We start from the raw sequence: 16,678 nt of genomic DNA, 5'->3' as shown, positions 1-16,678 counted from the left end.
TTAGCATAATTTGTCTTAATATTTCTGGGATTCCAACATTCTATATCTCCTCCATCATTTTCGTCCGATTGATTATATCAAAAGCGCTTTTAAAATCTATGAATATTCGGGGAATTTCTCTGTTGTATTCTCTAGATTTTTGAATTATTTGTTTCACTGTATGTGTGAAATTGTGAAATTAATCATCGACCTCCTTAGTCTGAATCCATTCTGGTATTCTCCTAATATTCGTTCAGCGCATTATTTAGGTCTCATGTTTAGTATGTTTGCTAGAATGTTATATGTGGTGTTTAATAAACTTATTGCTCTTTAATTCTGGCACTCCTCCCGATCTCCTTTTTTTCATATATTATAGGTACTATAAGACCTGGGCTCCAATCGTCTGGTAGTCAATTTTGTCCATAATTTGTTGTATTAGTTGGTTTATTTCTTTATGTAATTCTCTTCCTCCGTATTTTTTTAATTCCACTACTTTTTAATCTTCTCCTGCTGCTTTTCCGTTTCCTAGGTTTTTAATATTTGTTTTTGTACTTCTTCTGCTGTGAAAATTTCGACTTCGTCGTTATCTTCTACGGTTTTATTTCTTCATCGCAGTGTGCTTCCTTCTTCATAGTGAATAGCATTTTTTCGTAATATTCTTCCCATATTTTGCTGATCTATTTCTCTTCAAATACGGTTTCTCCTTTCTGGTTTTTTAGTCCTCTTGTTTTGCTTGATTTAATGCTGGGCTTATTTTTTGTTGCTCTGACTTTTTTGTAAAATTGCTTTATTTACTGTTCAGTTAACAACTGTTTTGTTCTGACGGATTGTTAATCCATGATATTCTGGCTGAGTTTTTTACTTTGTTTCGCAGTCTTGATCGTACGTAAATTACATATTCAAAGGTAAATTGAAAAGGATTTGTAGGTCCCAAATTAGCTAAAAGACCATGTTTCATCCTGCCTATTTGGATATCGCCCCAAACCCTCCTTGGCAGTGGCGTACCCGGAGAGGGGACTTGGGGAGTTAAACCCTCTTTCCCCCAGGGCTTATGAAAAACATATAAAAAAAAGTAGGAAAATGTAACTTGTCTTTCACAAACAAAACAAAAAAATACACCAACCCCCCTCCCCAGAGAAAAATTCTCCTTGGATGTGTCCCGTTTTTTCAAGTTTATGATCTGGTCACCCTAACTTACAACAAAATTTTTGACAGTTTTGTGGTTTGAAAGTAGTTAGGATTTTTAAATGTCAAAGTTCTAAAAATTGTAGAATAGAAATGAATTCCAGTGACGAAGAGCTACAGTTTTTTTATTTGTTTATCGTAGATAAAATATTGTATGAAACTGTGCGTGAAGTACTTTTTGCGAACTTACGCGATGTATAGCACTCGCTCCGTTGTCGCTCGTGCTCTAAATATCGCGTGCGTTCGCAAAAAACATACTTCACGAACTGTTTCATAAATAACTATTTTTCAATAAGATTTTTTTACATCTAGTTTTGGTAACACTTTAGAAAAAGTCACGCTTCGCCACTCAACTTCAGTTCTCATTTCAAAGAGCCTAGCTGAACATTTGCCGCGAGAAGAAGATTTCCGTATGAAGAAGTAAGAAGTAAAGACGAATATATACTGCGCATGTCATCGCACATCACTCTAAGCATACTTGTATTCAGTGGTCGTGATTTGATAAAATTAATTATAAGAAAAAAGACTAAGTTCTAATGGCATATAAAACAACATAATGTTGATATAAATAATAATAATAAAATAATAACAATAATAATAAAACAAAACTCTACATCCCACCAGACTGAAAACAATTGGAACCTTCTCTGGTTACACCTCCGAGGTATCTACAATTTGCAAGTCATAACGGATGCTGAGACTAAGAAAGATAAGATCTGCTCAGCGCGGTAAAGTTCCAACGAGAAGAGTTCCCTTCATACTCCAATCAGAGTAAACATGTAAATCAAAAATGCAGAAATACAGCTGCATCATATTCTAGTCCAATCAGAGAGTGCAACAAGCACCTCTACCGGTTTCGAAACTTATTAGTCTCTCATCAGGAGGCACATATGCTGCTCTCTCTCTGATCCAACCAAAACAAACCCCGGTGTGCAGTCACGGATTGCAACGAACAAAATGGCATAGATGCCCTAGCGGCAACTGCTAGCAAAAGACTAAGTTTTCAATCTAATGACATATAAAACAACATAATGTTACTCTACATCCCACCAGACTGAAAACAATGGGAGACGTTGACTTAGAGAATCCCCATATTTTTCTTTTGGTCCACAAACACGGCCGGCCCCAGGGGTGGGCGAATCAAGCCGCTGCCCAGGGCGACATATTTTTAGGGGTAGCAAATTTTAGAGAATAGATAATTTTTGTCTACCAAGAATCTATTAAGTGAGGGGAGGTGCGGTCAACAATCTTGCCCAGGGCGAAACAATGCCTAGAGCTGGGTCAGCTCATAGACATATTTATCTTGCTCCCACCAGTCCCACCTATTGATTTAATATATTATTATATCTCACAATTAGAATCAAAAAATCAAACAAATTGTTTAGACCACGCACCGGTTCTGAAAGTGTGAACCCACGCACAGAAGGAGGCTATGGTTATTAGATCTGAGTTCAAAGGTACAAAAAGTTATCCTACGTAAATGGTTTAACCAACAATATAATTAAGCTGCTGAGTGGATTTCCTAAAATCTTCTTCTCTTCTGTTTTTCAATATGCCTCCAGTAGGTTGTCATTCCACCTTTTTCGTGGTCTTCCCACTGATCGTCTTCCTATTGGGGAACCGTTTCTCGCCTTCCTTACTACTCTATTTGTTGTCATTCGGCTTATGTGGTCGTTCCATTCTGCTCTTCTGTTTTTCACCAAGTTATTAATGTTGTCCACCTCCCATCTTCGTCGTATATATGCATTTCTAGCTCTATCCCACAGTGTCTACCATCGACTTTTCGAAGTATTTTTATATCTGCTGTTTCTAGCATTCTTTTTGGCCTGTCTGTATCAGGTCGTCATTCTGCCGCGTATGTCATTATTGGTCTGATGACTGTTTTGTAAATTCTGCCTTTCACTTCGTTTCCGATGTTTTTATTTCTCCATACCTTTGTTTTATTCAGGCAACCTAGCTGCGGCTCTGTTTGCTTTATTCGCCCGATCTTCCACTTCTGTTTCGAGCCTTCCATTAGCTAGATAGTGTGATGCCTAGGTATTTAAACTCCATCACTTGTTCTATTATCTGACCTTCCAGCTCCAATTTACATCTTATTGGATCTGCTGTTATAACCATGCATTTAGTCTTTTGCGAGGAAATTAGCATGTTAAATTTTCTGGCGATTATGTTGAATTGGTTCACCATACGTTGTAAATCATCTTCACTTTGAGAGATTAGTATTGCACCGTCCGCATAGCAGATTATTTGAAGTTGTTTTTCTCCCATTTGGTATCCTTTTTTAGTTCTTACTTTTTTATTATTTCGTCCATGATCAGGTTGAACAATAAAGGACTCAAGGAATCTCCCTGTCCTATCCCATTGCCGGCTTCAATTGGGTCAGTTAATTCATCGTCCACTTTTACTTTTATTGTATTGTTCTGGTAGATGTTTTCGATCGTTTTAATTATTCCTAGAGGTACCTACCTCTCTTGGGTATAACAAATGGATAACGTCCTTTAATGTGACCCTGTCAAATGCTTTCTTAAGGTCCACGAAACATAAATATGCCGGTTTGTTGTATTCCAATGATTTCTCTTGAACTTGCCTCATTATAAATATAGCGTCAGTGCCTGACCTTCCCGACCTAAAATCTTGTTGTTCTTCTGCTAATGTTATAATATCATTCAATTTATTTATTATCACTTTGGTTGTTAATTTTAATGTTGTGTTTAATAAGCTATATTCCTCTGTAATTCTCCGGGTCCGATTTGTCTCCTTTTTTGAAGAGAGGTATTAGGATGCTTGATCTCCATTCTTGTGGTACCTATTCTGTTTTGTTTTTTGTTCTATTATTTTTTGTATTACTTTTAATAGTCGTTTAGTTAGATCTTGTCCTCCGTACTTTATGAGTTCGTTCGATATTCTGTCCTCTCCTGGAGATTTTCATCTCAGGATTTTCTTCCTGCAGAAAGCATTAAACTGTTAAGGCCGCGTCCCACCATCAAATAATTTGATCAAACTGGTTTGAGCAAACTGAAGGTGACAGTTAGTGATGTCACATCCTGAGTGTTCATTGTGGATAATAATGAAAAATTTTAATTTTAAATAAAGTACAAACAAGTTAGACAACTCAATACAAAAAATTTGATCAAACTAGACTAGGCCGCGTCCCACCATCAAATAATTTGATCAAACTGGTTTGAGCAAACTGAAAGTGACAGTTAGTGACGTCACATCCTGAGTGTTCATTGTGGATAATAATGAAAAATTTTAATTTTAAATAAAGTACAAACAAGTTAGACAACTCAATACAAAAAATTTGATCAAACTAGACTGATAGTGAGAGCACAGATTTTTAGAATTTCAAAAATACTGCAATTCTGACGTCACTTTGACGTACTTCCGGAGTTTGCTCAAACTGTTTGATCAAATTATTTGATGGTGAAACACGGCCTTTAATGCGTTAGAGAGAATTTGATAATCTGTGACGCACTGAAAAAAGAGGTTTGGGTTTGGGATGATCTGTACAATAATAATTTTGTTTGCAATCGTCATACACACGCCACACACTATGACGTTGCTTGTATGTTTGGTGGTAGACTTGGATGAATATTTTGGATTTTGATATAAAAAATATTAAATATTTTTTTAAACCAAATAACTGCTTATGGACTATGGTAATTTAGAAATCATACCATTCTTTATATTAAAATTCTTTGAATTAATCAACATGATACCATGATTGGTTTCAGTGAAAGAATTTTAATTCGATAACCATCGATTGTCATCGATACATTACATCGATGACATTAAAGTTGTCAGATGTCAAATGAAGAACAAGTAATGTCATAAGTCATTGTCATAAACGTCATGAGTCATAGGACTTTTTTTTAGTTTTGAAAAAGGATAAGAGGAACGACCAAACAAAAATTATTTTATCTCCTCTTATCAATTTATTATAGTGAAGACTAATATCCGGTGATAATAGGATACAATTATACAAACAAGATGTCTAAACCAAATGTGTTAATACTTGGAGGTAATTTCTAAATAATCTGATGAAATATTAGTAGATCTCTAAGAATAATTCATATTTTTCCAGGTTGTGGTTTTATTGGCCGCAATTTAGTTGCATATTTAGTCAAAAATGATCTCGTTAGTGCAATAAGAGTAGTGGATAAGGTGCCTCCACAGGTTGCTTGGTTAAATGAATCTCATACTGAAGCCTTTCAAAATAACATTGTTCAGTTTAAAAGTGCTAATTTAATCAATGCAGGTAAGAGTGTGCATATTTAGAATGCACTTGACACTTAACCGGATAGGTGGAGTCTCTGTGACTATTTTACAATTATTAAAGATAAGGCTTTCCAGAAACTCTCTTCACAATAGAAAACTGCAATTTTTTAGACTCTTTAAATACATCACCATAATCTTCTACTTCTGCTTTTCCCATTATGAGTTCGCCATTTTTGTCCTCCACAGCACTCTATTCTCCCAGTCACTTTCTCTGAGGTGTCTATCTATCAGGACCGTAACTACGATATTGGGGGCCCCGGGGCAAACGTGATCTGGGGGCCCTACCGTGGGGTCTGGGATTTATCCCCCAGCGGAATGGGGGGGTCCGGAAAAATGCTTGATATTTAACCCCTTGAAAACTCATTTTAATGCATTTCATGACCTATTGCTAATAATTTATGTTATGTTATTTTAGTTGACCAACACAAAAAATTTTGAAATCACCTTATTTTAAGTTAAATAACTGCAAGTACCATGTTTCTGTTTTATGCAAGTACGTTGTTCGGCTACAATGTGGTTCCTTTCACGTACCAATATGTGGCCTGTGGTAAATTGGTTAAGACAATATACCTGTGGTAAATTGGTTAAGACAATATACCTGCCCATATTCCGGTTGCATTTTAGTTTTTATTTCGCCAAAATGACTAGTTTTCTCAGTAACAATTTATATCTTTACAAAAGGTCTCGGGGGCCCCAGCTTAGCCCGGGCCTCCTTTTCCAATTGCATTTTAGGTTTTATTACGCCAAAAATAACTAATTTCCTAGGTAATAATTTAAATTTTTTTGTTATGGTCTCGGGGGCCCCAGCTTAGCCCCCTCAACTTTATGTTGAGGGCTAGGGTGCATCTGTAAGGTCTTTTTAAAATTGTGTCATTTGAAACTATTCGTTGGGATCGGCTTTTAAAATACATATTTTTATTTTCCTCATTAAAATCTATGCACATCAAATAAAACGAGGGCCCTGCGGGGCCCCTCTTGGCCGGGGGCCCCGGGGCAGTGCCCCGGTTGCCCCAATGGTAGTTACGGCCCTACTATCTATCATAGCATTTCATATGTAAGTTTTCCATCTCGGAGCAGGTCTTCCTGGTGGATCCCAGTCCAATATTATTTTCAGCCACCTGTCCTCTAGTAGTCTTTATACATGCCTGTACCACTGCAGGCCTCTGTTTTCTAGAATGAGACCCTCAATGTGTAGTTTTCGTTTGTGAAGAGATATTGTAAACAACATGAAAGTTTTGCCAACTGTGTTCTTTATTTTAACAGAATAATTAAAGCACACATATCGAGGGTCTAATTCTAATAGCCCATATCTGCCAAAAGAGGTTTTTTCCAGTAGGAGGTTTTTTCTGTTTTTTACAATACCCTGTATCTTTAAAAATATTCATATTAAAATTACAGCAATATCCCATATTGGGAATAGACTATGCCCTACCATGCGATATTCTGAGTACAAACTCAAACAAATTATTATGATATGGGGAATTTCTTATCAACTTCGTCGTGATATTCAGTTAAGGGGTATTAGATGACCTGTATTAGAGGTTCTTGAATTTTTTGTTTAGATTGGAGTTTTGTGTATAGATGGATATCTGTTTTGTTAATCGTTTGCTGTGAAAATCAGAAATTCAGTTTTTTTTGCAGATACAGGGTATTAGAATTAGACCGTTGATATTCAAATACAGATGAAATGTTACTTAGAGAACAATGTTTTTAATTTGCAATTTCTTATTAAGTAAACCCCACCCCTCCCCTATTGACTTATTTATTTTTAGCACGTTAGCAAAATGCTTGGACAAGTCGATTTTTAAAATAATCATAGTATATTATAGCATCAATGTTTCGAACTTTACGCGATCCCTCTTCAGGTGACAGTCATAACTTTGATTTTTTTAAATTGAAAGTGGAAATTGCATCATATGTCACCTCATTTAAAAGCTTTTGAGATACTGATTTCAGAAATGTATAATAATTTGGTTCAAAAAATTTGCAGAATTTAAATTATGCAAGAAAGAGTTTCAATGTACCTGTAGATCTGGTTAAAAAACTTACCTAAAGGTAGAATTCCGCACCAAGCGACCGAGACAGGAGACCGTGATAGGCGACAGATAGGTCACGATAAACGATAGTTGGTCGCTCTTCTCGGTTGCGGGCTGCAGAACTACCCTGATATAATAGCATTGAGAGCTGTCGTGGGGAGACCTCGCCTGTCACGGTCTCCTGTCTCGGTTGCTTGGTGCGGAATTCTACCTTAATGATCTTCTTTAGTTGCATAGCAACTAAACTATCATTGGTAAACATAAAAATACAAAAATTAACCCAAACAAACAAAGAATCATAAGTTATGACTGTTATCTGAAGAGGGATCGTGTAAAGTTCGAAACATTGATTCTATAATACAGTAATACCTCGACTTACACTACCCCGACTTACGCGAACCCAGAGTTATGCGATTTTCAAATCTTGTCGATTTGTCATTTGATATTACAAATGACAAATCTTGTCATGAGTGAAGAGCTTGACCTATATAATATGAAAAAGAGTACTATGTTACATAAACTGTGATACTCATATTTATTGTTTTAAAGTGTATTTATTTTATTGTATTGTATAAATTGTATGTTCTTATTTCTTTGTATTGACCAACTGTGTGTTTATAAATGGCATCATGGCTGTAAATGTGCAGTATAAATAAATAAATAGATATGCGATTTTAAAATCTTGTCGATTCATTATTTAAGCACCACACAATCGTTTAGTTATCGACGAGATATTATTACCAGCCACACACTATTGCTCATCCAATGTCTTTTATACATGTTTGGACTTTTCACACGGAATCAGCGATTTTATTTTGTATTAGGTATTTCTTATCTACAGTTTTGTCTAATGGAGTGAGTGTTTGTTACTTTTATAAAGGGGTTTTTTGTTTTATATCTAAGAAGACTTGAAAGAGTAATACTGTCATCGAAATATACATATATACGAAATTATACCCTGACTTACGTGAATTCGACTTACGTGATTATCGCTCGGTCCCACCTATCGCATAAGTTGGGGATATTACTGTATACTATGATTATTTTTAAAATCAACGTGTCTGAGCTCTTTCCTTATGTGCTAGAAATAAATAAGTTAATAGGGGGAGGGTTAACACTTATTAACCCAATTTGTTTGTCTAGTAGTCTAGTTAACCCATTCGCTGCTGATCATGGGCCAGTGTGTGATATGGTCACTTCAGTCAGGTGCCATTCACGCACCAGTGAATGATATGGTTACTTCATTCACGTGCGGTTCAACAGAATTGCTCCTTGCAGAGTTCCAGCCTTTTCCATTGGCAGTGAATGGGTTAACCCCTTCGGTACGGTGATGCACCCGTGTGCATCATGCTTGACTGTCCGCTACGTATGGTGATGCACACAGGTGCATCATGAGCTGGAGTTGGCTACTGGGTAAGCGCACAGATCCGTATATAAGGTGCAACTTGTTGTGCGCGAAGGGGTTAATATTGACTGCACCTTGATATAAGCATTATTTACTTAAAACATTTCTTTTGAATATAGAATCATGTAGAAATGCATTTCAACCACCTGAAGAGGGTATTTGGGATATAGTTGTCAATTGTGCTGGAGAGACAAAGTCTGGCCAAACAGATCCAGTGTATAATGAAGGCATATTAAAACTTAGTCTTAATTGTGCCAAAGAAGCTGCCCAACAGAAAGCCAAACATTACGTAGAGCTGTCATCTGGTAATATGTATTCTTCAGAGAAAGTTTTACATAAAGAGGATGGTCCTATTGAACCTTGGACTTTCGTAGCTAAATGGAAAAGACAGGTAAAAAGTATTATTTTAATTAAGTGCCTTTTTCCCCTATCTAGATCTCAACTATTTTCTGTCATAAGTCTTTAATATTTACCCAAAATTATAAAATTTTAGTTAACTGAACTAAGGCATCAGTTTATAATAATTATAAACTGATTCAATTATTGTTCTGTTTTGAATTTTTTTTTCTGTTTTTCTGTTTTATAAACACCATATGTACCATCACGAATGTTAGAAGTTACTGAGGAGCAGAAGACAGCAACACAGATCATTTTATGGTAGTAGAATAGTTTTTTTAGTAGCTTATAAAACAAGCAATTCCAAAAGAAACCTAAGCAGAAACTAAACGTAATCAAGCGTTATAATGTAAAAAAGACAAAACATGAAAAGTCAAAAAGCTGTTAAAACCAGAAATAATAAAAAAATGAGAGGAAAAAAGAAAAGGAGAACCCACAATACCAAATGAAGGTACTGACCAGCAATGGACACAAATAAAGAAGATAATAATGGAAGCGACACAAAGACAGTAGGAAAAATAAAGCAAACAGTAAAGATTGATTTACTACAGGGTATAAAGGGGAATTAGAAGGTAGATGAAAAGCTAGCAAATAAATTGAATACAACAGAAACAAAGAAGTGTTATGAAGCAGCAAACAGATTTGCAGAAAAAAGAAACGAGAATACCGAGAAATGAAGCTACAAGATGTGAAAACTCAATAATAGACAAAGGGATTAAGAATTTTTACCAAGAGGTCAAAGTCTATAAAGCTCCAGGTCCCTGAATCATATCGTCGCCTTAATACTATAACTTGATAACTCGAAATTAGTAGTTTTGAGATAAACGAGTTTAAAGATTTTAAAGATATTTGTGCTGCTACCATGATGTTGGTAAATACGGAATTCACTCTGCGGCTCTAAAATACTGTTCCCTAACATTTTGGCAACTGATCTATTTAGGAATATGGTGTAAATTTATTTTCCAATATGGAAAAAAACATGAAAAATTAAAGTTAATAACTTTTAGCACTACCATAATGTTAACATTTGGTAATGTCGCATGTTGTGCTAAGTCGCATATAAGTGAACTTTTTAACACAACTAATATTTTAAACATTATTTTGTTGAAAATTAGCCCTCTGCCATGGGGGTAGCCAGATCTGCTAACAATTCTCGAATTCTTGCATTAAAATGAACCGAATAAACACAGCAATTATGTGGTAAGTTCAATGGTTTCAGAGAAACTCGTGCTAAAACTAGATAACTCGAGTTATCTAGTTATAGCATTCAGTGTATGTCGTATTCACGATTATTTCGATTAAATAATAGCTTGATAACTTATCTTGTCAAGTTTTAGCACTGAATATTAGTGGCATTTGAGTTTTATCAACTTTCGTCAATCATAAATAAATACTTAACCCGTTTGAAGTGAGCTATCAAGTTTTTACACAATATGGAGGCAAATAAAATACATCTTGTGAACTAGTTATCTCAAAAACGTCAATTTTGGAGTTATCAAGTTATAGTACTAAGGCGGCGATATGGTTCTATACAAATAAAAAAGGTGGACTGAATACTATGAGAAACTGATAAACCCAGAGGAAAATACCGATGAAATACAATCACAAAGCACAGGTTCAAAACAACTATGAGGCCAAAATAAAAAAACTGTCAGATCTGGAGATACAGGAGATAATAAAGCCACTGAAGAATAACAAGAGTCCAGGAGAAAACAGTATCACAGCAAAAATATAAATTGAAGGTGGACTCTTGCTCTATTATTATAGATCTATTATTAAGATATTGGCTTTATTAAAAAGAAACCGGCCGACAAAATATAAATCTGAAATAATAGGTGAATATCCGAGATGGTTTAGAAGAGTCAGTGCTACAATTGATCAGATGAAACAAATATTGCACAAGAATTATGAACAAAATCTAAGTTTGTACATTCGCCTTATATATTTTAAGGAGGCATAAAATTCACTCGTAAACCTAAAGTTTTTAAACTGGGCATCATTCCAATTAAGATGATGAGCAAATGCCAAACTTGCCATCTGGTGACATACATATATACAACTTGGCACCACTATTTTTATAGCTAGTTTGCAAACCTTTAACGCAGCTTCGCTAAATCAAAACATATTTTTGTTCTGTACTAATGTTAAGTGTTGATTTCTTAAGACAGTGAAAACATTAAACCTGGTATCAGCACAGAAGTCTTAAACTTTTGATCACTTCCAGATCTTCATTCATTGCTATCAGTTTCTGTACATCACAACTTGATTATCTCTGTATAGTAAAATAACGGCTTTTTCCATGCTTTGTGAATTAATGGGGGATAATTTTCCTTCTACAAAATTATCAAAATTGTTCCTTACACAAAAAAAAATTATTTGAGGTAAATAAGTTTGTCATTTTAAAACGACCTTTTTTAGCACCTAAGTCCATTTTTTACTTATTTTTCAATGTTTCTTATCTTTCCTATGTCTGTCACATCCATCCTCCCTGCAACCTATTTTAAATTTACCTTTACCTACTTTTATTTTTATAGAGTTACGGCTTCCTTTGAAATTGTTTTTAATAAAATATGCTAAACTACATATCATAGAATTGTATGTAATCCAACAAAAGTCCATAAGATTCCTTTTTTACAAAATGTTTCTTTGTCGTAGACAATTTCCAAGTATGAAAAAAGTCTGTAGAGCTACCGATGTTGCCATAGATCTAATTTTGGTTTTTCTTATGTGGTTTCTTTGTGTTTTCTTCTTATACTATCTTCATTTTGATGTTAAACATTACAAAATAATGTTCAGTTAATTTGTTTTTACTTTTTAATGTAAACATATGTTTTTTTATGGTTTACCTCCATAAGAATTTGTTGATTTTATAAAAGGAAACTTCCACTGTTGATAAATAAACAAAGCAAGCATATACAAATACAAATAATTTAAAGTTTGTCCTTATCTTTTAACTCCTGTTCCTTGACTTCAAATGAAATGACTCATAATAAATTCTATAATTAGATGATGCACTATAATACAGGAAACATTATGAGTAATATATAATAAAACAAGTTAAAACATTTATGATCTAAGTGGTCAAAGAACTTTTTAATAATTAGTATAGACTAAGTGCCAAATTTTTGTGTATTTTTTTATTTGTTTATTATTTCTAGAAATAAGTTTCTAATTTAGTTTTTTTTTTATTAAGAAAAGGCACCTTAGTCTTTTTGGAAAACTGTGTTTGTATTAGTTTTTGTTATCTCTTAAGGGATCGGTACAAAGTTTCGGCTGAAATGATATTTAAATGGGATTCATTTTTTTTTTTCGAATCCTGAGAAAACTAATAAGTATTTTTGAAAAATTTAAACGCAGAGTGAAAGATTAGTTTCTTACCGAGGGCCGAAAGTCCCTGAAAACTTCTATGTTTATTTTAATAAGTTACAGGGGTGAAAACTAAGAGAAAATGTCGTGTGATTTTTAATTTCAGATATCTCATTCAAAAGAAACTTTTTATTTATTCTAAGGGACTTCTCGATATTAATTTAGTCTTTCATTCTGGGTTTAGATTTTTAAAAAATATTTATTAGTTTTTTCAAGATTTGAAAAAATCCGTGGTGATTTTCCAAATCGAACATTCGCTATCTTTGTCATACAACGCACTGAGTCGAATAGAATATGGTGACAAGACAGTGCCAATTTTAAATATTTGACATGGCATTGGGAATATTTTGAGTTGTTGATTAAATAATATTGATAGTGTATTTGATAAATAATGATTGATTTAAGACGTGAACTTAATAAAAAGTTATTTTTTGTTTATTATTTATTCAAGCAGAGAATACACCAGGATATATTCTGTGATCCAAGTATTTTGTTGTTTAAGATGTTCAAAATTGTAAGCATTTCATAAAAACAGTATATTATTAAAAAATTACTTTTCATCTTTTCTCGATTGAGTATTAGCTTTTGTTGTACAGTATATAAATTATGACAACCACTGAATACATAGTGAAAAAATTATATTAACTGAATTAATAATTTAAACAATTATACAAGTAACAGTTATCAAAGAACATTCAAAAGCCATCTCTTTAAAGGTAATGATGATATTGTCAAGTAATGTTGATATATCCATACCAGTGAGAATTTTACTAAACGTAATTTGCCGTGTAAAGACAGAAAAAGTAGGGTATAGCCGTAAAATAATTGAGCCTACACTCTTAAACTTGTGTGCTGGCCAAATAATAAATACGAACATAATGAAGAAGAATTCAGAACATTTTCAACATGGTTGCATTAAGACTGATACTTCTGCTATCATCTGATAGCTATTTCTAAGTATTTTGACAAGTGTTTAGTAAGAGTATGTTATAAAATGCATTGTTTTCCCGTTATTTAAGGTGAATACTTAGATTTGAGTAATCGCTGAAAAAAAAATAGACATTCAATTACCTAATACCCACTTTGAATTAATACAAAAAGGTTTTTCGAGTAAGGAGTTTATTCGATTTTCTATGATCTTCAATTTTGGTAATTTTAACTTTTTTGTAAAAACTTTTTAGTTTAGTTTTTGGGTTAATTACGAAAAACCGCTTAAAGACACGGATTTTAGTCACGAAAATGTAAAATCTTTGATCTTTAATAGCTCAAAAAGTATTGATTTGTTTTAATAACTTGATATTAACAAATTTTGCTTAGAATTTTTGCTCTATTAATTTATGGGGTTATTTCTAATTCCCAGGGTAAAAGCTCAATTTGTTTCTTGAGGTATCTTCTAACTACTCACCAATTTTCATGCCAACCGATGAAGGTTCAACGAAATCGGAGGTAATCGCTCACATCCACATTCAGTGACTGCACAATTAACAATTTGAAAATGTGCTACCCGTATTTGTTTATTGATTTGCAATAGCTTAGTAATAAATTGCAGCTGATATACAACAATGGCCAATGAGTAAAAATAGAATCAAATCTAAAAACATTGAACGAAACTAGTTTTATTTTCAAAGATGCTTATAGCTTAATGTGCTTGGTTGTGACTATTCCATCCACAAGAATGTCTCGGTAGAACTGAGTTTTTCATGCCTCAAGAGGATAAAAATGGACCTGCGCAACACAATGACCGAAGACAGACTTTCGATCTTATCAAAAAGTTTCTAAGAAAATGATCTAATGAACGAACTGATAAATACATACCCGTTTTAAGAAGACATCATCGAAAAATTTATAAGTCAAGACTGTTTGCGTATTTCGACTCGATCAGATACCCCCTCCGTGGCTCAGTGGTAAGAGAGCCTACCTTTGGACCCGAAGGTTGTGAGGTCAAATCTCAACTGAGTAGGAAATTTTTATTTATTAAAATTTAATAAATTAAAATAATTTATATCCTTGTAGGATCGGTATTCACCTGACGAATTGCAGACGTTCGGATACAAAAAGCGTCTCGTTGTAAAGACAATGAAGTCGACTTTACTAAAGTAACAAGATATTTACTCAACACACACACTCTACACATTACTCCCCTGAGTTAGTGATAAGTTATAGTCTTGTGACGATAATATAATTTTATCGTCTAGAGCAGCGTTTCCCAACCGGTGGGTCGCGACCCACTAGTGGGTCGCGACGTGATTTTTACAGTAGCTGATTACGGTACAGTGACCGTTCACAACCTGGCAACGGCACCAGTCCGTGGGTGATTGATGGGTCGCGAATATGAAAAATCATCAGAAGGTTGGTCGCCAGACATAAAAGGTTGGGAACCACTGGTCTAGAGTACGCCAATGTATTAAGCAAAACGTGTTTTTATACCGTCTCTGACAGTATAAAAGACGGAACGAAAGCGTAGTTGGATTAATATTCTGGGAGCGTTGATCGGGGAATAATAAACAACAAGGTATAAGAGGTGAGTTAAGTATATCCCGACCATTTTCCGAAACCCTACAACCACCGTCGTTTTGGTGCATTGAACGATTTCGACGGTTTCATTTTACACATCTTATATGAGAGGTGATCGTAATTCCTTACATGTCTTTCCCCCTGGCGAGTTGAGCGAGGTGTCCTCTCTTTATACATCCATTCCATATTAATAAATAAACATAATTCCTAATCCACGCGATCGTCGGTATTATTCATTCATGTACCAAATATCGTCACATCGACCCGAGCCGAAGGTCCGATACGTAAATAATGAGCACCGCATAAAATAACACAAAAAAATAAGTGGTATTTTGCATTACAAGTTCAGTAGGTGAATATCAAACTAAAATACGTGGGTAGGTTAGAAACAGAAATGAAAAAAATGAAATGTTGGGTACGAATTATGGTAGGGGAGCAAAGTATGCTAAATGTGCAGTCATTCGAGCGCTTTGCAGACCTATTGGGTTGTGAAGAGTAGGTCCTAAAACCAAAAAAAGTTAAGTAACATTTTTCATTTTAGTGGGCGCTTGCCATTTTTTAACTTAATTTTTCATTTCCAACAATCGTTTTTTCCGATTATAACGCCATCTATGCATAGTTCGAAAAAATGTTTCGAATAAAAGTTACTTTTTTTTTCTTAAGGAATCCAAATCTGCAATAAAAAATGGGGGCTCCTATTTAAGATTTTAACATAACCCCCCACCCTACCTCTGTGGGGGAGCGTGTTTGGTGCCATTCGATAGATTTTTTAAAAATATTAAATAAGTGTATTTTACAGTTTTTCGATCTGATGTTCATTTTGCAAAATATCGCGGGATTCGTAATTAAAATATTAAATTTACCCCCACCCCCCTTTGCGCGAAGCCATATTTGGTATCATTCGATAGATTTTTAAAAAATATTGAGCACATTTTTTTAGTTTTTCGATCTGTCATTAATTTCGCGAAATATTCGCTTTTTCCTTGTGAAACTTTGGGACTCGCCCAGTTCCTGACGCCCGGCTCAAATCGTCAGATTTTTGAAATGTGCACTCTTTTGCATGTACTTAACTTACCTTATCTTAATCTGACAATTTCGAGTTTTTTTAAGGATAGATTTTTTCTTTCGGGCACCCCTTAACGAACTCCCCTGTGTTAAGAGCCAATATATGGTAGAGGTACACCTGCAGGGTACCAGGTTTCTCCCCATATGATAATCTGACGCGCTCGAGTAACTGCAAAAATCCCCGCTTGGGCTCCCCTACCATTAGTTACGTTAGAATAGCTAACTTAAGATTAGGTTAGATCAGGTTCATTTAGACAGGATTTGCTTCACCTATTTCGAAACTAGCGAGCCTGCCACTGTTTGATATAGAATATCTATTAAGAGGATCGGTACGTATTTTCGGCTGCAAAGATATTCAAATGGGGATTCATTTTTTTCGAATCCTGAGAAAACTAATAAGTATTTTTGAAAAATTTAAACCCAGAATGAAAGATCACGTTATTAGCGAGGGCCG

The 16,678-nt window shown here is 34.5% G+C and overlaps 1 protein-coding gene across 1 annotated transcript in view; it reads left to right on the top strand.

Moving 5' to 3' along the window:
• The first annotated feature begins 5,020 nt into the window (after positions 1–5,020).
• Positions 5,021–16,678, top strand: part of LOC114334218 (uncharacterized) — a 28,751-nt gene continuing 17,093 nt past the window's right edge. Inside the window, exons 1-3 of the mRNA XM_028284253.2 lie at positions 5,021–5,185; positions 5,249–5,422; positions 9,003–9,274. Of these exons, the coding sequence (XP_028140054.2) occupies positions 5,155–5,185; positions 5,249–5,422; positions 9,003–9,274 (477 nt within the window). The 5' untranslated portion in view covers positions 5,021–5,154. The remainder of the gene's footprint in view (positions 5,186–5,248; positions 5,423–9,002; positions 9,275–16,678) is intronic.

The sequence above is a fragment of the Diabrotica virgifera genome, chromosome 1 (genome assembly GCF_917563875.1).
Source record: "Diabrotica virgifera virgifera chromosome 1, PGI_DIABVI_V3a".
Taxonomy (NCBI): Eukaryota; Metazoa; Arthropoda; class Insecta; order Coleoptera; family Chrysomelidae; genus Diabrotica; species Diabrotica virgifera.
Note: the sequence above shows the minus strand (reverse complement) of the source record. Positions and strands in the feature narration are given on the sequence as shown.